The following is a 20,709-nucleotide window of genomic DNA, read 5'->3' as shown; positions in this document are numbered from 1 at the left end:
CACTTCACACTCGTCAGTATAAAAAATTAAAACAAACAAAACAAAACAAAAAAGAAGCTAGGCACAGGCTTTTAAAAAGTAACCAGCCTATTTTGACAATTGAAGGAGTAGAAAGTTTTCAAATGTAGGCATTCAAAGTAAAAAGTCATCCGAAATAATATATACTCAAGTCAAGTACAGACGCCTGAAAAATCTACTGAAGTATAATAAGTGAGTATTTGTATTACTTCCTACCACTGTTCATAATAAAAGCATTTAGTTATCTTATGAGTGAATAACAGTCTTAATATCACACACGTACACATTTGTTGTTTTAGGCCACTGAGAGGCGAGTTAAAGGGCTTTTTTAATAATCTGGGAATTGCAAAGGTTTCAGGTTCGGTCAAGTCAAATGAACCGTTGCTGCACTTTTGCACTGCCTGTTGAAATGTAATCCAGTCACAAATAAGTGTTTATCAAAATATTATGTTTTTTTTTATTTTTTTTATTTGTATATATGTATTTGTTTATTAAGAAATAATATTAAGAGTATTTTGACTGATCTTTCAAGATGCACAGAATATTGTTTATTGTGAGAATATAAGACCCGAACCTAACGTAAAGTTTATTGCTAGTGTTTTTCCATTCTTTGCTGTCGTAATCAGCAGTAGAACATGGGTCAGTTTCACCAAAAACCACCGGTTTCTGACCAAAAAGTGGAGGAAATAAGCTTTTTGTGAAGAGATACATGTCAATTAGAACAGTGACGTTGATGCTAATATCTGTTGTGAAAAATCACGATGCTGATTCACGGGATGGTTCGAGTTGAACATCAGTGGCTTTTTTACATGGCGTTCGCCATTCACTCCATAAACTGCATCATCTTTTTCCCCGATCGCGACACATACTTTTGACTCCAAAGCGATCCAACACTGCCTTCTACAGGGATCTGTTTGTCATTACAGTGGTTTACAAACTTGATATTCACAAACTGGGCGAGAGCGCCTTCTACGTACTTAACAAATACATTTGTCGTCAGCAGTAAATGGTTGGCTTCAAGCTCATGAAAATAAACTTTCACACCAGTGAATGACTTAATGACCTAAACGTGATACCTTTTATACACGTATTAAAACACAATATGGGTGTAATAAAGTTAAAAGTTTTATTGCAAACCAGCAATGGTCACGTTAAATCTTGAAACAATTTTACAATGTACAGTACATTTCAACATGAATTAACATTACATACAACATCTACGCCTTTACCTTGACTTTTAATTTTTTTTTAAGTCTTCTATTTACATTACAACTTAGTACACTTGACTCCAAATATACAAACAAACTTAAATAGTGTTCAAGACCAATGTTATGACAGAATGTTCGCTTGGGGAAGAATACGGAATGCAAATTGAGCATTTTTTTCGATAAAGTTTTCATCCACTACTCGTGCCCGATGGAAGGCAACCGTGAAAAATGATACTAGAGCGGACCTTAAGCTAGATATTCAAGGATATCGAATAAATGCTAAGACGGCTTTCAAAGCCATGCACGTTCCATATATTGTATGCTCTTTGTCCTCACTAGTATACAATTCCGCACACTGGTAACGACTGTGTATAACTCGTAACGTCATTCCTGAATCCTAGTAGGACAAGTACATGTTACTCGTGAGGAAAAATAATTGTGGGCATTTTGGTGCTACTAGTAGGGTCAATGAGGCTACTAGTTAGGCCTAGTAGTGTTACTAGTGCAGCACGGTCGTTTACTGGTAAGTTTTAATTGTGTACTAGCAGGCCAAAAGTAGCACTCGTCGTGAAAAAACGTTACTAGTAAGACAGCTTTTGTACAAGTGCAATGAATTGCCTTATTAGTAAGGAGAAAGAGCGTAGTAGTTCAGGAACCAATCAAGGATATGGAATAAATGCTCCTAGAGGAAGCGGGTTTGTTCACCTGGCCTAAAAGGGAAACAAAGGAAGACGACATGTAGGGGGCGCTGTGCTAACATTTTCTATGACAACATAGCAGCAAGTCTCTCTTTTACCATTTATATTATTTCTGTGTGCAAAATGATCAGTCGCCGTGACGGGGACTTTGTAGGCCAGCGCCCTCTCGTTTTAAGTGCGACACCACGACTGAAAAAAAAGGCACCTTTGAGGAAAAACGGCCGCTCTGTAACATTCAGCTTGCTCCCTTTTCCATCCCATGAAAAATAACAAAAGCACCAAATAAAAAAAACAAAAGGAATGTGGAGGAAAACCAGACGACGATTTCCTACGTAGATGAGCGTGTGCTTATCGACTCGGTCGGGAACGCTTTGGGGAATTTGTGCGTCCATTCGTGGAATATTTACACACAGCAGTTAGTTGCAAAGTGACTACGAGAGTTTTTTCCCCCCCCCTAAGATGCTAATCTAGTGAAACTGTTACATCAGAAGTCCTCACAAGGGGGAAGGGGGCATTTCCTATAGGTAGGAGTCCATGGAGGGGGCATAGGAGAAGCCAACGAAGGCCTCGGCCGCCTCCTTGATGCTGGCCGTGACCAGGGCGCTGTCGGGCGAGCAGCCGATGGAGTTGGGCACCGGCTCGTCGGTGAACTCGGGGTCGAAGTGCCGCAGGTCGTTGGGGCCCGTCTGGAGGACGAGCGCGAACGAGAGGATTAGTCGCTCAGCGGGGAATTATGCAATTTTACTTCACTGGCCCGAAATTATTTTTATGCGACAAATAACGTGTAACGTATGCCGCCAGATGTAAATTGTGAAGTAGTACAGTAATTGGTGTCAAGCAAGTACATTGAAGTGATGCATCTTGACTGAGAAAGAAAAGTTTTTCACTGAGAAGCTAACATTAGCCTGGGTTGCTAGTGGAAGTCAAGCAGAGTCTCAACCACATGTGCAATGAAAAAAAAAAAACATCTAATCATCTGCAATCCTTTTTTTTTTTTTTTTTCAAGGTAATGTTGGAATTGAGTTTGAAATAATAAACGCTTTTCGGATCATCATTTGCGGTATATTTACTGTTTAAGTTACTAATGTAGGCAATTATAAAATATTTGTAGGGTGCTTCAATTACTATTGCAATTATTCTTGCATGAATACTTTCGTTGATCTAGCTATACTAGTGACGTATAGTGACAGATATAACAATTAAATACTCTTCCACTAGATGGCAGCAGTACATAATTAACCTGTGTCTCCCTGTTGCCATTCATACACATGTTGTTTTACATTTAGAAATATATTTTATTATTTAAAAATTCAATAAGTACCTTTTTTGGAAAAAGTTTCTGTGGTCAATTTTGTTATTTTTATTTAATTAAAATAACATGCTTTTCACTGGACAGTGACTAGTTTACTTTTGTTAACATTATGAACTTTTTTGTTAATTCCTCTTGAATAACACATGAATTTTAACGAAAAAATAAAAACACGGAAATTTGGGGAATTATGGATGAATGGGATTAATCTACTCACTCTGCTATTGTTGAAATTGGATTCATTTACTCCCAAAAGTTTATTCTCTTCCTTTCGCAGCATTTCTCTTGACTGCACTACTTCTAAGTATATATGTGGACGTTGGATTATTATTTTATTTGTTCAATCATCTTTCAGCCTCTGTGTTGCTATGTCAATCTAATAATCTGCCTTCAGTATTATTAGCGTTGCCCCATGTAACGTCAAGTACAGTTTATTAGAATGGGACTTTTTCGTTAACCAATCAAATTTGAATTTCATCCCCACAGGACCAGAGCGCTGGCTGTTGATGATGTCAGCCTTTTTCCATCCTCTGATTGGTTGGTCAGAGCAAAACTTGTTACAGTCGATTTTGACTCGTAAAAACCCATCTATAGTGATTTGCACTTCTTAATTCATTTAATAATTAGCAACTTTGGTGAGTATGATGTTATCTTCATACAGTTTCTTAATGTTTTTGTGATGTTATTGGATAAATACCGATGAACGGCACCAGATGTTGTTTGTGGCAAAGCTGCGTTCTGTGCATTTTTGTGTAATATCACACATTAATTTGGCACGAGCCCTCCACTGTCAAATACAAATATTGCCCCCAAGAAGGCACTGTTGAGCACTGAGAATCCCGACAAATCCTTACCACGTTGGGGTTGAAGGGCGGCGTGATCTTCTTGGCGTTGAGCTCGTCCCAGTTGATGGGCGAGAAGAAAACGTGGTTCTTGATTTCAATCTGAGGAGACAAAAAGCGCCAGCCGGTCAGTCAGTCACGCTATATGACAGGGGGGGGGGCAACCGTCCAGCGACAAAAGCCCAACTCACAAAGTCGTCGGCGCATCCCAGCCGCTTGGTTCTGTCCTTCTGCAAAAGGCCCTCGAGAAGGTGCCGGGCGGCGTTGGAGATGTTGGGCTTGAGCTGCAGAGGCTTGTTCAGGATGTTGTCGTACATCTCGGCCGTATTGCGGCTGTAGAAGGGAGGCTTGGAGGGGTGCAAATGGCAGTTAGCATCCTGCATGCAAACATGCTAAGAAAAAGAAGAAGAATAGGTGAAGGCGAGACTCACCAGGCCGTAAAGCATCTCGTACAGGACGGCTCCTAAACACCACCAGTCCACCGTGCGGTCGTACGGTTGTTTGTGGAGCACCTCGGGAGCTAAATACTGTTCAAAACCCCGAGCACAAGGTTAGCTAGGACTAGAAGACATCAAATAGAAAGCATTTGTCTTGTTTCAACGAAGCCTGGGAGCCTTACATTTATTTTAATAAATAATACATTTTAATAAATAATAATACATTTTTCCCGAACTCATGAGTCAAAACAACTGTTTGCGCTTTCTGGACTAAATTGCAAGTTTTGTTTGACGTTTGGGGCACTATCATTCCAAACCCCCCCCCCCCCCCCCCCCCCAAAAAAAAATTAATAAATTAAGAGTTAAGAGTTTGTTCTATTCAATGCTCACGTACTGATTTCTCATCCCAAATTCTATCACTTGTGGGATATTACACTGTTGCACAAACAAGCCAAAGGAAAAACATAAACAAGAGTTTGTCCCTGAACGTTTAGATGCTCCTTACATGATTTGATGATGGTTTGGACTCCAAGTTTTGTTTGACTTTTGAAAAAAAAATGGGTTGAAGTCCAAATCATACCTCTTTTGGAGCGTTCCAGTTGGTCCTTTAACAACATTTGCTGATAAATGTCTTGTTTGACTTTTGAAGTATTTTTGTACCACTTCTGAGGGCATCCTACCACATGATTTTTTTTCCAATTTTTTTTTTTTTTACCTCTGGCGTGCCGCAGAAGGTGGACGTTGTGCCGTTGGGCTCGATGTTCTCCTTGCACAGGCCGAAGTCGGTGAGGACGATGTGGCCCTGCGAGTCGAGCAAGATGTTCTCGGGCTTGAGGTCGCGGTAGACGATGTTGAGCGAGTGCAGGTAGCCCAGCGCGCTGGCGATCTCGGCGGCGTAGAAGCGCGCCCGCGGCTCCAGGAAGCAGCGCTCCCGCTGAAGGTGGTAGAAGAGCTGCACCCACGACAATGACAACCACAACGACAAGTTGGATGAAGAGCATCGTTATTTTCAGCTCGACAATAATGTTCATTAAGTTTCACTGGTTGCATAGGGGTTAGCCCAACTCTTTTTTTTTTACTTGTCATATTTTCAATTTGAATTTTTAAAGCACTTTAAATTTTTACCTGTGTAATATATAATTTTAAATACATTTATTTGAGTGATTTAGACATTTTTTCTGGAGTTATTATTATTATTTTTTTAAATTTTCAATACTTTTCCCCAACTACTGATTTTAATCATGTTTTTCACCCAAACTTGGTGGACCATTTTTCATTTTCTGCAAATGCTCGAAGTAACTATTAAATTAAATATTTGAATTTGGGGAATTACGCTGTCAGTAGTTTATAGAAGGAAACAAAAATGTTCCTTTCACTCAAAAATGCGTCCCCCCGTGTGTGTGTACTGTATATATTACTTAAATAGAGAGGCTAAAAGGGAAATTCAAATGTGAATATTTTCATGTAAAAAGGGTCAGAAAATATAAGATTTATTCTTTGCTTCTTATCACTCAGATGATGTTTTCATGTAAACGTCTGCTTTAAAAAAATGTATAATAAAATGTAATGGAATGAAAATAGATTTTTTTTAAAAAGTTTTTTAGTATTAAAGTTTTTTAGTATTATTCTACATGAAGATTTTGTAAAAAATTATCAAAATTTTCTATTTTTTTTTTAACTACAATTTTCCTCTCAAACCTTTGTGGCTTATTGTATTATAATTTTGGGAGTATTTTTTAGATGAATAAATCGCAGATTACATCATAGCACTTTACTGGGCAATGAACCTAAACGGACGCCACCCATCTACGCCTGACTAGAAGGCAACAAAACCGTGTAATCGTTCTAAGCCACTTGATAAAAATAGATTTAGTTTTTTTTAAATATAAAAAGCACAAAAATCTTCAAGGTAAAATTCTGTGCCGCAATGTTAAAAATCAGGCTTATGCAGAGAGAAGGTTGTTGTGCCTTGGTGGCGGTCTGCGCTTCTCGTCTCGTCATAAAAACCATCCAGCCTCCGGTTAAAGAGTTTAAAAGGCTGAAAGGTGACAAATATATGAGGGGGAAAAAAATCTGTCTGCTCTTTCCAGATGGATTTCACCGTCTGCTCATCCGACAATGGCAGGAAATGAACTCCATTTCAAACGCACACACGACTAATTCTGGACACGGCCGCCTCTCCCACTGCCCCCACGACTTCCTTCCTGACTTTCCCGAAAGACGCAGGCGCCTCGATGTGATCATTCGTACAATCCGTGTTTCCTTTCCAACCGCGCCGCGACTCACCTCTCCTCCGTTGATGTAGTCGAGAATGAAGTAGAGCTTGTCGGCAGTCTGGAAGGAGTAATGCAGTCCCACCAGGAAAGGATGCTTGACGTTCTTCAGCAGCACGTTCCTCTCCGACATGATGTGTTTCTCCTGACCGGACACGTTTTAGAAGGTGAGACCAGAAGCAATTTTTTCTTGTTGTTCGTCGAAAGTTAACCTCCATCGAACATGGGGGAGTTGTTCCAGATCCACCCAAAATATATGAAAATCTGTGCTATAGAGACCATATTAAAAACATTTAAAAATAGTTGAAAGCAGCGATTCTCAAAGCGGGGTACTAGTGCCACTAATAGTACGCGGGCTCCCTCGAGCGGTGCGCGAAAGAATCACCGAATTAAATGTTCAAACTGCGCATGTTAGGTGGCCGAAACATTTTTTTTCTTTTTTTGTTAAGTACAGTTCAGTTGTATTTAACAGAAGCTCAGTACATTTACATTTCATCGTTAAGAACTGTTTGTTTCTAAAAAAAAATTTCAGGTACAATTTGTATCTACCTTTATGTGCATTTGAAATGAATCATGATTTAAGTCATTTTTTTCTTCTTTTTTCCCCTATATTTGAATACGGTGATAATGTTCAAACTGTACTGTATGTTACTGCGGCCTACAATAATATTAAATACTTTTTAGGAATAAAAACCCTGTCTCGTTTGTGTCTCCTTTTGGCTAGTGTATGTTAATGTTGGTCAAGGTGGTGTACTAGGAGCGATTTATTTAAAAAAAAAAAAAAAAAAATTTTTTTAGGTGGTACTTGGCATCAAGAGTTTGAGACCCACTGGTTTAAAATATTTCTAACCGCCTGTTCTCACTCTCTCCCCCTCATGAAATGGGAGACTATCATATAACATCACTTGGAGGAGAGGAAAAGTAGACACGCTCACACAGTTCTCCAAATAGTAGGCACAAACCTCACATAAAACTAAGTTAAACATTTTATATTTAAACAGCAAAATGTTCAACCAAACCATATAATTCAGTTTAACAAAAGTCTGCGAGCTCAACGGGGACAGGGGGGGGCAGGGACAGAGTGAAAATCCGTCAATAACTGTAATTCATATCTTTGTAATTGTGTTAAGGGACCAAGTTGTATTATTCATTTTATATTTTTGGAATTAATCAGCCCATTAATCAGTTATCTGATTTTTTTTCTGCCAGATATCGGAATCGGCCTAAAAAAAATCCGTATCGGTCTGCCCTATTAAGAATGGCAAAAGTGTATTAGACTGGAGGGGTGTCTTCTTCTAGCTGTTAATTATGCTGCATCCCTTCCAGTACAGCTCAGTGCTGCCCGACATGTTGTGGCACAATGCGGTACTGCACGGAACCCACGCAACTTAACAGAAATCCACGATATAGCGGGGGCTCCAAAGAACACTATTTGGACGATTACCTCCTTCTTCTTGAGGATGGCCTTCTTCTGCAGCACCTTGACGGCGTAGAACTGGTCGTCGGCGCGGTGGCGGGCCAGCAGAACCTTGCCGAAGCTTCCCTTGCCGATCACCTTGAGGAAGTGGAAGTCGTTGGGCTTGGCCGACGGGTTTGACGACGGGCCCAGGTTGATCTGCTGCGTCGGGCTGGGCTGTTGGAAGGAACGTGCGCCCCACGTTAGCTACGCAAAACGGAACTTGGATTTGAAATGGATCCACTGGGCGTCCTCCAATTCATTCTGACGGCTCTCGTGGATTTGATTGAACTTTTCCCAGCGGTGGGGTTCAACACTCTCAGTTTCCCCACTTTCGCCTTTAACTCGTGTTTTGGATCTTGTGTGAGATTTTGCGGAGGTACCTAGTAAGGTGTCCTGTGTGTGTATTTTAGCATAAGTAGCATTGACATAGTGTAAAAGATGTGAAAAATAATGAATAGTTGAAATGTAACTTTTGTGCGTCCTAATTGATAGTTGAAGGCACTCACAGGAGGGGAGGGGTTGGTGTTCATCAGCTCAGCATCCTGCTGAGGACTCAGGTTCAGGATAGACTCTACCTCTGGACTAAAACAAAATCAAACCATGAAATTAAAATTTGCAAAAAAAGAATAATAAATGATAAACATTTATATTGTATTTAATTAAGTTAATTAAATGAAATTATAGGACTGAGGTTCCGGATCGACTGCAACTCTGGATTTAAAAAGCATATGTTTAAATAAAAAATACAAAAAGAATACAACATTATCAATATTGTATAAAATAAAATTTAATTCAATACTTGTATTTAATGAAATCAATCAAATACATAGGATTTAATAAAATTACATGCTACATAAAATAATGATACCCATTATATTTACAGCAATGTCATTATTTTTGTTCTATTAAAAGTAAAAAAAATACATCATAAAATCATGGGGCTCAAGTTCACGGACTAAATATATATATATTAACTAAAAGTAGCAATAAATAATAACAATAGTTCTTATGCACTATAATAATAACAACAAATACAGATGTACATCATATTTAATGAAACAATTATCTAATCGCGTTAATAACAAATCAGAGGTAGAGGATGAACTGCGGAATAAAATCCATAAGCATTTTGCAAGCAGCAATTATTTGTATTTGTACGAGAGGAGAACTGACTGTTTGCAGGCGTAGGCGTTGGTGGCGAGCCTCTGAATGAAGTCGTTCAAACCCATCCTCCTCTGTTTCATGAAAGCTGCAAGAAAATTCAAAGTATCTCTTGGATGAATCCTTTTGGACCAAAATATCCACGCGTTACGATGCAGGCCCATACCGCTGACTAAGGCCAGCAGCCCTTTGCTCTTGGAATACGTCATCTCGGGCTGCCCCGTCGCTGTTTTTTTGATCGTCATGCTGGCGGCGAAGGAGGAGCGAAATGACAGCTTTCAACTCGGTCTCTTTGCTTTTATGATGAGCGCGGGGGTGTTTTCGGGTGGGCGTGACTCACCGCGACACGCATTCGCTACGATTGGACGACCAGCGCCGGGCACGGACGAATCAGAGACCTCTAAACTCTACTGGGCCACACTGGCACGCTTGTGCGTGCGCTTGCGTCAAATAAAATAACAAAAAGTGTTTTTTCCACTGTCTTTATTTATTTGCACACCTTTTACGCAATGACACACGTCAGAAGGTCAGCGGAAGAACCTCGCGTCACGTCAAGAGCACGCCTGACCGCAAAAGGACCACCGAGACGATGCTGAGATGCTCAAAAGTAAGGGCTAATTACAGCCAGATGTGTCTGTCCCTGAACACCACACGAGACTCCCTGATTGAGGACACCGTAAAAAAATAATAATAATAAATGCCCCAAACTTTGCTCGCTTTACCTTGAAATTATTCTTTTATGCCCGATTGTTAGCTTTTGGGCTATGATTGTGCCTCAACTAGTAAAAGTTCTTCACCACATTTAATTAATGAAGACATGAAGGTGTGGGCAAAGGGAGAATTTGTTACATTTGGGGTCGATCATTGTTCTCCTCATTCAAAGCAATCTACAGCCCAACGCTTTGGAAAAACTCCGCTCATTTGTAACTCAAATGATTGTTTACGGCCGACTGTTAGCTTTTGGGGTGGGATTGTTATTCCATCAATTAGCTTAGAGCAAGGCGTGGGCAAAGTGAGAATTCCTAACATCCCCCCCCCCCATGCAGGTGCGGAAATCAATGTAGACTTTTGCACAATATGCAAGGACTTGTGAAGTGGATTTGGAGCCAAGCAAATAATGAAACTCGGCCTATCAGTTGCTGCTCAAGTTTAACGGCACAGCAATGACGCAGGTTCCCTTTACACACACACACACAGACACACACACACACAAAGTGGGAGAGCTTGAACAGAGGAGAGAGGGAGAGAGGAGGGTCGATGCAAAAAAAAAAAAAACGGCCGCTAGTGGAAAAGTACAGCGTGAGAAGATACACACTTGGGGGCCTCTGCACATACACGAGTTCAATGCAAAAAAAAAAAAATCAAAATAAATAATAATAAAACTCATCATTATGTCAGACACGTGAAGTTTTGATCTCGAGTGAACACACTGACAAGATATTATCAGCGAGGCCACGTCCACTTTGGCACACGGTAGAAGTGTGAGAATTGGTTAAAATAACTGGTAACATTTTTTATAATAATAATAATAATATAAAATGAGTCATTTAGAATGGATAATGTCCCCAAAAGTGCGTTAAAGTGGCTTCAGTTCCATTATAAAGTTGACAGCCAACAAAACACACTTTGCAAATCCATCCCAAACGGATTTGCGGGACCTTTTATGACGCTATTGTGGCGCAACTGTTAAAAGTCGGTTCCAGCCTCGTGCTTACGTAATAGTCCCCGTCCATACGTCTCGCCTGCCTATACGTCCTAACTCAAGTTCATTATCGACCTCTTTTTTGGTTTGTTTTTCGGTCGGTGCGGATGTTGCGTTCAAAGCCGGCTCGTACTCACACGTCAAAGCGGTCGTTCTGTCTTTCATAGGGACGAGACGATGTCCGAGGCGGCTGCTAAAGGTGGCGCATTCCTCAGCCACGACTCTTTCATCTGACTGTTATTCCCACTCCTCCTCTCTTGTTTCTCGCCTCGAAGGCGGAGACGTTCCGCCTTCTCGCTTCCTGACGTTGTCGTGAGATGTGCTGCGTTCACGGACCGCAGTGGAAAAGTCGGAATTTGGAGAAGCAGGGATCCCCCCCCACGAAATCTTTTGAAAACAATTACCTACACGTACTAAACTGCATATACCCAGGTAACTGATTCGAATCAGTGAATATCAGCCCTGTTGCACATTTTCCAGTCTCCTTACATGTGCTAGAACGAGGACTAAAAAGACAACGAGACTATCGAGGAAATAAAACCAAGACGTCTGTTCATCTTAATGTTAACAAAGAATGCAGAATGCCATAGACGGGCTAACGAATAGCATCTGTCTTGCGGAGTTAGCCTTTAAGGCACCGGTGTCAAACTCAAGTACCGGGGGCCACATCCGGCCCGCCACATCGGTTTTTGTGGCCCGCGGAAGCAACTCAAGTGCGTCGACGTCATGTTTCTTGCTAAAATAACAACATTGCAAATCGTGTTCCCTATTATTGAACATTGATTGCAAACATTTTTGTTACCAACCCCCATTTCAAAATAAACCGAACGAACAACTTTTTACTTGCTTCTGGTTTCAAATATAGTTATTCGTCGTTTTTTTTGTGTGTGTATGTGAATAACATGAGGCAATTGTACATTGACTGTATATGTGCTCGCGCTCATGACGGCCCTCCGAGGGAAACCGTAACTACGATGTGGCCCGCAGCAAAAATGAGGTTGACACCCCTGCGCAATGGCTATGTGAATACAAACGGTGAAGCAACACATATAGCCTGACACCATAACAATACTGACGGACATATATTCTTTAGTCTCTGCGAAGAACAACTAATATTACTGCAGTTTACTGAGCTAAATTGTGACCGTCTCCGTGTATAGTACATCCATGTCTGGATTACACTGCTCCCAAGTGGCCAAGGCACGCACACCAGAACGAGTAGCGCAATGTCCATTGAACTGAAGCCAAAAAGTGTTGAATTAAACTCTCATTTCAAGGCATTTCAGTTGTAAATGTAGGTCAGCGCTTCTGATCGTGTGTAGGCCTCGCTGTCCCGATACTTTTGTCCCTGTCCCCGTTTGTCTGTGATATAATAATAACCACATTCAAACCGTGCCAATTTTCTCAACGTGACATTTCGAGCCCGCTTGCGAGCGACGCTCGGCCGCGCCTCCTCGCGCAAACGACCGCAAAGAGCGAGGTCCTTCTCCCGCCGGCCCCGGAATCAAACAGCAACTTGGATTGGAAAAAGCCCGTAGAGGGAACAGAGCGAGTTTGTTACCAAGAGTGTCCAGTGGAACAATGCGTGTCATTGTGACAACATGACTGAGCGCCTTGTTGTCCCTCGCAAAGTGAGTTCGTCAGCGAGCCGCGAACACTGTTGCTCCTCAGTGCGGCCGTTCAGGAGCCTCGTCGACGCGCCGCTAGTTGCGCCACTCAAGCCGCTCGAAAAACAAGAAGCCGATTGATTTTTAATGGGGTCCCACGCGACGCGGCCGAAGGGGCCCGGGTCAAAGGTTGAATAAGCGCAGTGTCGCTCATAACTTTGGATGCAAGATTCAAATTGGGTTGAGGATTTTTGTTGCATGTCAAAGCATTGAATTTAAATCCTTCAATTACCTAATTTAATTTAAAAATAATTTCACTTATTTAAAATTGAGCTTTTTTCAGTTATTTTAAACAATAATTTTCTGTTATTATTATTATTATTATTATTTTATCATTTAATTTTAATTACTAGAATTACCAATAGTTGGCGAGCCTGTCTCAACTTATCTTCTGGACCAAAAAATAGTAACAGAAAATATTTTTTAAATTACAATATATTTTTATGATTATTAAAATAATTAAAACACTTTCAAGAACATTTATTTGAACATTTGTCATATTATATTATTATTATTTTATTATTACTACTAATAATACTAATACTACTACTAAGGGATAGGAACTGATAACTTTGCACTTTTGTAAATGTAAATAATTAGGAATGTATAAGTGGGACACTTATTACCTATGATTGTGTTGATTATTTCTATTCTTTAACTATGTTTTTTTTTTATTTGCGGATATGTAATAATGTTTTGATCAGGTTTTTTTTCAGAAGTTACTGTATTTTACTTTTCTAATTATTGTACTTGTTTATTTTTATACCTGTTCAAAATAAATAAAAAAACGTTACTTGTAAAATTACTAGAAGGAAATGGCTATTTTGTATTTTACAATGAAAAATTATTGGCATTAGAAATGTAATTTGTAGAATTAGGAAGGAAAACTTAAAATTACTAGAATGTGGTTATTGTGAGCCACAGATTGATTTGTATTATTGTCATTATATATATATTTTTTACATTTTCTTAATTACTAGGGGAAATGTCTATTATTATTATTATTATTATTATTATTACGACTACTACTACTGTAACACAGATACTCCTCTCATCCTCTCATTCTTCCCATACTGTAAATTTTATATAATTTTTAATAATAATACAAATTATTGTGATGATGGTGATGATGATATGATTTATGTTTTTTAAATAACACCGAAATGTGGATATTGCAACCTAGGGCCCTCTTTTCTCCAAAAGCTTTATTTATATGTATATGAAAACGAATGCCATACAGTATAATAATAGGCATTATTATTCTGATTCTGATTGTCATAACAAAGTGTGCAGGGTCCATTTTGTGGAGCCACCTAAGTTACCAAACATGATTCCATATATAACCTGTGCACTTTAAACTGTAAGGGATTAATTACTGAATGTCACATTCACAGCAGGAGCCCTGTTCGTGTTCATTGATGGCAGAAGCCCAATGGTTACATGACTGTGTGTGTGTGTGCGTGCGTGCACTTGTGTGTGTGAGAAAAAGAGAACTGGAACCTTTTTTGTTTTCAGATATTCACTTAATAGTCAATACAGATGAGTTATTCAGTGAGTAAATGTATTGCTTCACAATGTAGTGCCAAAAACGGAATGTGGTAGCCGGTGTACCCATATTCGAAGGTGGAACCTCGGAATTGTGAAACTGCTGCCCATCCACTGTTTTGGATTTTTTTTGGGGAGCTGCCATTTGCACCAGTACGTCACCCACCTGTGTGGACCTGCCGTGAAGGCCTAAACAAGCACGCATATGCACAATGGGCGACGTGACATCAGCGACGCACCCATTTTGATGTCTCGACAAGTTGTTTTCCTTTATATGACCGAACGAATGATCTGTGGGTGCAACACAAATGTTCATATGAAAGAGGGGACTAACTTGGGAGCTTCAGATACACCGCAGCTCGAGTTACGTGAAAATAAACAATGGCGCAATTAAGGTTTTGAATCGCCTCGTTTGTGGGCAAGGAGAGCCAGAGTCGCCGATGAACTTTCAGACATTTTTGAATGTGAAAAATAGCCAAACGCACAAATTAAAAAAAAAAAGAGAAAACTTGAAAACTGGTGTAGGCCACAACTCACGCTCACATGCTCACACACAGACTAACAAGCTAAATTGACTCCAGCTCCTGACGCCAATCACTCGACCTCGTCTCTTTAAAGCACACATCCAACACAGAAATACTGAAGTATGTACTGTATTTTAGTTACTCTTTAAAAACTGTTTCTTTACATTCTCTTTTTTTCTAAACTACTGAGCAATGTTTTTTTAAAACCACAACAAAAAAGAAAAATGTGTTATTTTTTTCGGGGGGGGGGGATGAATAACATTTCAATTCACTTCAATGGTTACATTGATTTGATATACTTTTAATATATCGTATAATTTTATTTAACCTTCATTTATCACGATAAGGGAGTTGAGAACAGATTCTCATTTGCAATGCCGACCCAGCAGCAGAGTTAAAGCAAAATAAAAGCAAATACAAATACAGAAACAACAAACTGTACAGTGTGATATAGTTACGTACTTACAGAATACATTTCATTATAGCACAAGATGAAATAAAAGGTTCTAAATTGGCTCAAAAGAGGTGCAGCGATCATATACAGTATCCCCCACTAACTTATTTAACGATGCTATTGGGATGAATGAGGTGTCGTTCGGGGCAGAAAATCGATAAGAAGATTGACCAAAAAGTTGTGCGGACTTTGGTAACAAAGACGTTGCTAAAACCGCTGGAACGGAGAGTGCGGGTGGTGGTATGCGTGGTGAGCAGAGCCAATTGAAAGTTTTTACAAATTTGAATTGAGTTACAGTTGGTGACCAAGCTACATTTTTCACTCCAAACACATTGACGGTCCACTAGGGGCCAAATAAAAGCCGTGTGTGTGAATAGAGCAGGTTTTACGTAACCATTCCGGCCTCATTTACATTCATCGCCGACAGCTTGGATTAAACGCGCCCCTCCCCCCTGCTGGGGAAAATGACACAAGAGACACCAGAACGATGGATGAAAATGTTCATTTGAAAGAGGGGATTTAGCGGGGTGGTGAGGGGTGGTGGGGGGTTAGTGGCTGGTGATGGCGTTTACACTACAGCGCTAAAATCCGCCGACTGGCATCGCCTCGCCGCCCTTCCTGCACTCTCACGAATCGACCTCCTAGAGTATGTGAGTCACGCAGGCCTGACATCCATAATAGTGCCACTAGTGGGTTACATAACGCGCGCATACGCACACACACATGCACACCAAGGCAATAAGTACACTTTAGGAAAACATGGGTGGAGCTTTTGTTAGTTTTAAGCCTTTAATGCGTTGGGAATGGGATTCACAGTGAGGTAGCACGGCGGCGTAGTGGTTAGCCACACAGTTGAGACGTTCGGGGTTCGAATTGCGAGCCGTCCTACTTTCTTTGGGTAGTTCCACCCACATTCCAAAAACATGCATGTTAAGTTCATCGAAGACTCGACATCTTTAGCATTATTGTCTATGTCATTTTTGAAAATTTTGGGAAAACAATGTTTTTAGCCAGGACTGTAGGCTATTAGGCTAACAGAATTCTTCAAACTCCACTTCAATTATCAGGCACTTTAACAACAACCACAGGTGTAACAAAGTGCTTTACGGAGTAACAAATACAATAATATTAATCCATAAAAGTGCAAGAAATGAAACAATAATATGAGATAAAAAGTGGTTTTGTTTTTCAAGAAACAAGTCAATTGTAATTTTAGGAGAAAAATAAGTATATATTTTTTAAATCAAAAGGTTTTTTTTCAGAAAAAAGGCACTTTTTTATGTAACAATTCCTTTCCCCTCCTAGAAAAACTTTTTGTTTAGACTCTAGGGACTTTCCTTTCCGAAAATGCAATCTTATTCAAGGTAAAAACTGTAGAAAATGTTCAAATTAAGATAATGCTCCCTTCACATTTTTATTTTTTATTTTTTCCATATATGCCCAGCTCTAATATGTGCCCTGCGATTGTCTGGCAACCAGTCCAGGTTGTAGCCCGCCTCTCGCCCAAAGTCAGCGGGTATAGGCCCCTGGCCTCCCCTAATGAGGACTAGCGCAATAGAAATTGGATGGATGGGAAACGAAATGAGAACAGCTCCGAGTGTGGTTGGCTGGAAACCGACATTGGTCAGCAAACAACAGCGCAGTGCAGCGTGAAAAGGTCAGTGTGTCACAGCCAGCTGCACGTCACGACCGCCAAATAAATGCGATGAGGGAAGGAAAAGTCCTGTCGCATCTCACTGAATCATTTTTAAAGTAAACAACAAGCTCCAGACCAAAAATCAACACATCCATCCATTCTCCATACTGCTTATCCTCACGCAGGTCGCAGGCGTGCTGGAGTCTACCCCAGCCGACTCTGGGCGAGAGGCGGGGTACACCCTCAACTGGTCGCCAGCCAATCGCAGGGCACATATAAGCAAACAACCATTCGCGCTCACATTCACAACTTCGGGCAATTTAGAGCCATCGATCAACCTACCACGCATGTTTCATTCTAAGTCAGCAGGTCCATTTTATCCTGAACACGCAAAAAATAAGTTTAAAATGTAAAAAAACAACAACAACAATGTAATATGTCAAACTGACCTACGTTTTCGGGGAAACGACATTTCTTTTGCTCGTCTGGATACTTACCAATTTTACAAATTTGTATTTATCAATCAACGACTCACAGTAGCTGATTTGATTTTTGATTAAAAAAAAACTGGGTCAAAACAAATCCTCTTGATTTTAAGTCATTAGGTCAATTTAATCGTGAAAAAAGGCTAAATGCCAAATAAAATAAAATAAAATAAAAAAAAACAATAAATAAAATTTGTCAAATTCTCCAAAAAAATTTGGGGGAATGAAATGCTTGTCTAAATACTTAAATAACTCTAAATTATTAATTTTGGGTAAAAACAAAAAACAAAACAGTGCTTCTACACAAATCCTCTTGATTAGTCAGAGGTTCAATTTGACCCTGTACATGGCATAAAAAACATTTAAAAATAAAAATATGAAAAAAATATCAACATCTTGTGAATTATTCTCTAAAACATGATCTGTGAGAGGTAATGCACTAAATATTGATGCGTAGTAATGGAGTTAACAATGAGATTTAAACAATGTTTAGTTGGAATTCTTTCCCCTCCAGTTTCACATTTGGAAAATTAAAAACACCCCGTGTCAAAGTAACCACCCGGGAACATTATTGCTGTTCCTGAGAAACAGATGTAAAATGTTAAATGTGTTGAATTGTTGTCTGGATCTGATCTGGCTTTAATTTGCTTTGATAATATTTGAATGGGCGGCACGGTGACCGACTGGTGAGAGCGTCAGCCTCACAGTTCTGAGGACCCGGGTTCAATCCCCGGCTCCGCCTGCGTGGAGTTTGCATGTTCTCCCCGTGCCTGCGTGGGTTTTCTCCGGGCACTCCGGTTTCCTCCCACATCCCAAAAACATGCGTTAATTGGAGACTCTAAAATTGCCATAGGTGTGACTGTGAGTGTGACTGGTTGTTTGTTTGTATGTGCCCTGCGATTGGCTGGCAACCGGTTCAGGGTGTACCCCGCCTCCTGCAGCTGGGATAGGCTCCAGCACGCCCGCGACCCTAGTGAGGAGAAGCGGCTCAGAAAATGGATGGATGGAATATTTGAATGAGACTTTCCTCCTAGTTTTCATTCAGGAACGTTCTTCACCCCCCCAATATAATAAATAATCCAGCGTGGGGTCAAATATCCCTCCCTGTCTCACAAAAATACAAGCTGTTGTCAGGAGGCAGACCAGCACGAACGGCGAAAAGGAGACCACAACAGTAGACTTACCGTTGTCGCCGGGGCAACAGTAGCTGTCTGGGTCTGACTCATTGTGGTAGGAAAGGTCCATGGCCTGTTGGGACACACTTGGCATTACTCAGTGGAAACAACATGACAGTCAACCCCCGCTATCTGCTCGATTACGGTCCATGCTTCGCACCTCTCACTAAATCACGGATTGGAGGGGATCGTTTTCGATGGGGATTTGACAGTATACAGCTCCGTGTGTGTGCGCCAATTGCTGCTCCGTGCGTGTTAAGTAGCAAAGTTTAGAATTACCCTAACGTTCATGCTCATTTCCGTTGGCGCTTCTTTGCCGTTTCACATTATATGTTAGCATTAAGCCAGCCGACTTTCATCATTATATTATTGGGTTGAACGTTTTGGTTTTTAAATACACAATGTGCAATAGACAGTTGAATTCTCTTTTGTTTTATGTGTCACTTTTTTTTTTTCTTTTATTTTATGTGTCACGTAACTTCATCTTCATCAGGTGTGACGAATAAAAAGTGTTGTAATGAGTTGTGTTTAAAACAGTTATGTAACGTATGTAAGAATGAACTTCAATTGAGGTCGATAGAATTCCACTCTAGCCGTAATGTGCAACACAAAGTTGACAAGCCAAAATTGGTGAAGTAGATTATGCGTTATCCTTCCTATGAACAAACAAACTAACGAATAAGTGTAACACATTCAAGAACAAAAAAAATAATTAACCAAATATCTCACTAACTATCAAACAAACAAATGAACGCAATAACGAACAAATGAATGTGTAAGCAAACATTGAAATGAACAAAAGTAAGTATAACTAACAAACAAATGAACAAAAATAACGAGTAGACAAAGTAACTGACAAACGTATGAATGAACATATAAACATTCAAATTAACAAAATAACTAACTTACCAACACATGAACAAAACAACCAAACTAACTAACTAAAAAAAGTGTATAAAATTGAGCTTGATAACATTCCTCTCCAGTCCTGCAGGTGGCAATGGTGTGCACAACGAACCTCAATATATTGGTAAAAACCTGCGATATAGACCATAGGGGGAAAAAAACTACAAATAAATAAATAAATACTTTTACCCCATCCACGTGCTTTAAACATAAAATCACTGTTCTCCCAAAAAATTGCTGGCTTTTCATCAAAACGTAAGGATTCCTCTGAAGCCCGTGCTATGCCCCTCCTCAAAGTTTAGTGGAAATACTTCACGTCGTTTCTTTTGTGTCATCCTACACTTGCAAAACAAATAAACGCACGGTCATCAAAACATTACCTTCCTTATTGTACTTGCGAGAGGTTTATAAAAAAAAAAAAAAAAAAAAAAAAAAAAAAAAAAGTAGGCTAGTGGGTTTCACGTGCGCCGTAGCTAGATGAGTTCTTGGCTCCTGACCACATGGAGGCTGCTTTTAAAAAAAAAAAAAAAAAAAAAAAAAAGAAAGAAAGAATAAGAAAACACAGCACCCTAAATCAGCCCTCGGCAAAAGACACCCACACAGCTTCCTGCCCCACTTTCTTGTTAGCTCATGAGCCTTAATAAAGCTGTGTTGCTGAGGCAACGATGCCTTAAATCACTTGCAAGAGACCCCCCCTAATCCCCCCCGAATGGCGCCATGTAATGTGACGAGCCTGACATCTGTTTCTGTGAACGTTTCATTGGAACTTCCCTTAATCCCTCACATGCAGGGAAGGTGAGTCAGCACAACGACATACTGACACCTTCACCTTCACCTTCTTCATGTTGAATGTATTTGATCCGTCAGAAATGAAACGGAGTTAGTTTTGCGAGAATCATATCATTATATTACAAGAATTAAGTCCATTATTATTATGAGAAAACCGTCCTAATGTTGCAAGAATAAAGCTGAAATATTAGGAGAAGAAGTCATAACGTTGCAAGAATAATGTTGGAATATTGTTATGAGAATAATATCATAATATTACAAAAATCCAGTTGGAATATTATGGCAACAAAGTCATAACATTACAAGAACAAAAAGTGTGAATATTACAAGAAAGGTCATGCTGTCACGAGGAGAACGAAGTGTCGTTTCTGCTCGCTTTCCGACCACAACACTGGCCGCTCTCCCGTGGAGGAAGACAAGC

General features: G+C 40.0%; 1 protein-coding gene across 3 annotated transcripts in view; it reads right to left on the bottom strand.

Annotated features, from left to right (window-relative positions):
- Positions 1 to 1,130: 1,130 nt before the first annotated feature.
- sgk1 (serum/glucocorticoid regulated kinase 1) overlaps positions 1,131 to 20,709 on the bottom strand; it is a 33,735-nt gene continuing 14,156 nt past the window's right edge. Inside the window, exons 4-13 of one of the 3 annotated variants that reach the window (XM_061703909.1) lie at positions 18,603 to 18,666; positions 9,418 to 9,493; positions 8,751 to 8,826; positions 8,230 to 8,418; positions 6,799 to 6,930; positions 5,228 to 5,464; positions 4,507 to 4,602; positions 4,267 to 4,422; positions 4,088 to 4,177; positions 1,131 to 2,610 (exon numbers count right to left, since the gene is read on the bottom strand). In XM_061703909.1, coding sequence (XP_061559893.1) covers positions 2,443 to 2,610; positions 4,088 to 4,177; positions 4,267 to 4,422; positions 4,507 to 4,602; positions 5,228 to 5,464; positions 6,799 to 6,930; positions 8,230 to 8,418; positions 8,751 to 8,826; positions 9,418 to 9,493; positions 18,603 to 18,666 — 1,284 coding nt within the window. In that variant the 3' untranslated portion in view covers positions 1,131 to 2,442. Of the gene's footprint in view, positions 2,611 to 4,087; positions 4,178 to 4,266; positions 4,423 to 4,506; positions 4,603 to 5,227; positions 5,465 to 6,798; positions 6,931 to 8,229; positions 8,419 to 8,750; positions 8,827 to 9,417; positions 9,494 to 9,571; positions 10,628 to 11,244; positions 11,412 to 18,602; positions 18,667 to 20,709 lie in introns of those variants that run through there. The other 2 variants (XM_061703908.1, XM_061703907.1) reach the window with 2 other exon arrangements.

Source organism: Phycodurus eques, chromosome 18 (genome assembly GCF_024500275.1).
Source record: "Phycodurus eques isolate BA_2022a chromosome 18, UOR_Pequ_1.1, whole genome shotgun sequence".
In the NCBI taxonomy this organism is placed as follows: Eukaryota; Metazoa; Chordata; class Actinopteri; order Syngnathiformes; family Syngnathidae; genus Phycodurus; species Phycodurus eques.
Note: the sequence above shows the minus strand (reverse complement) of the source record. Positions and strands in the feature narration are given on the sequence as shown.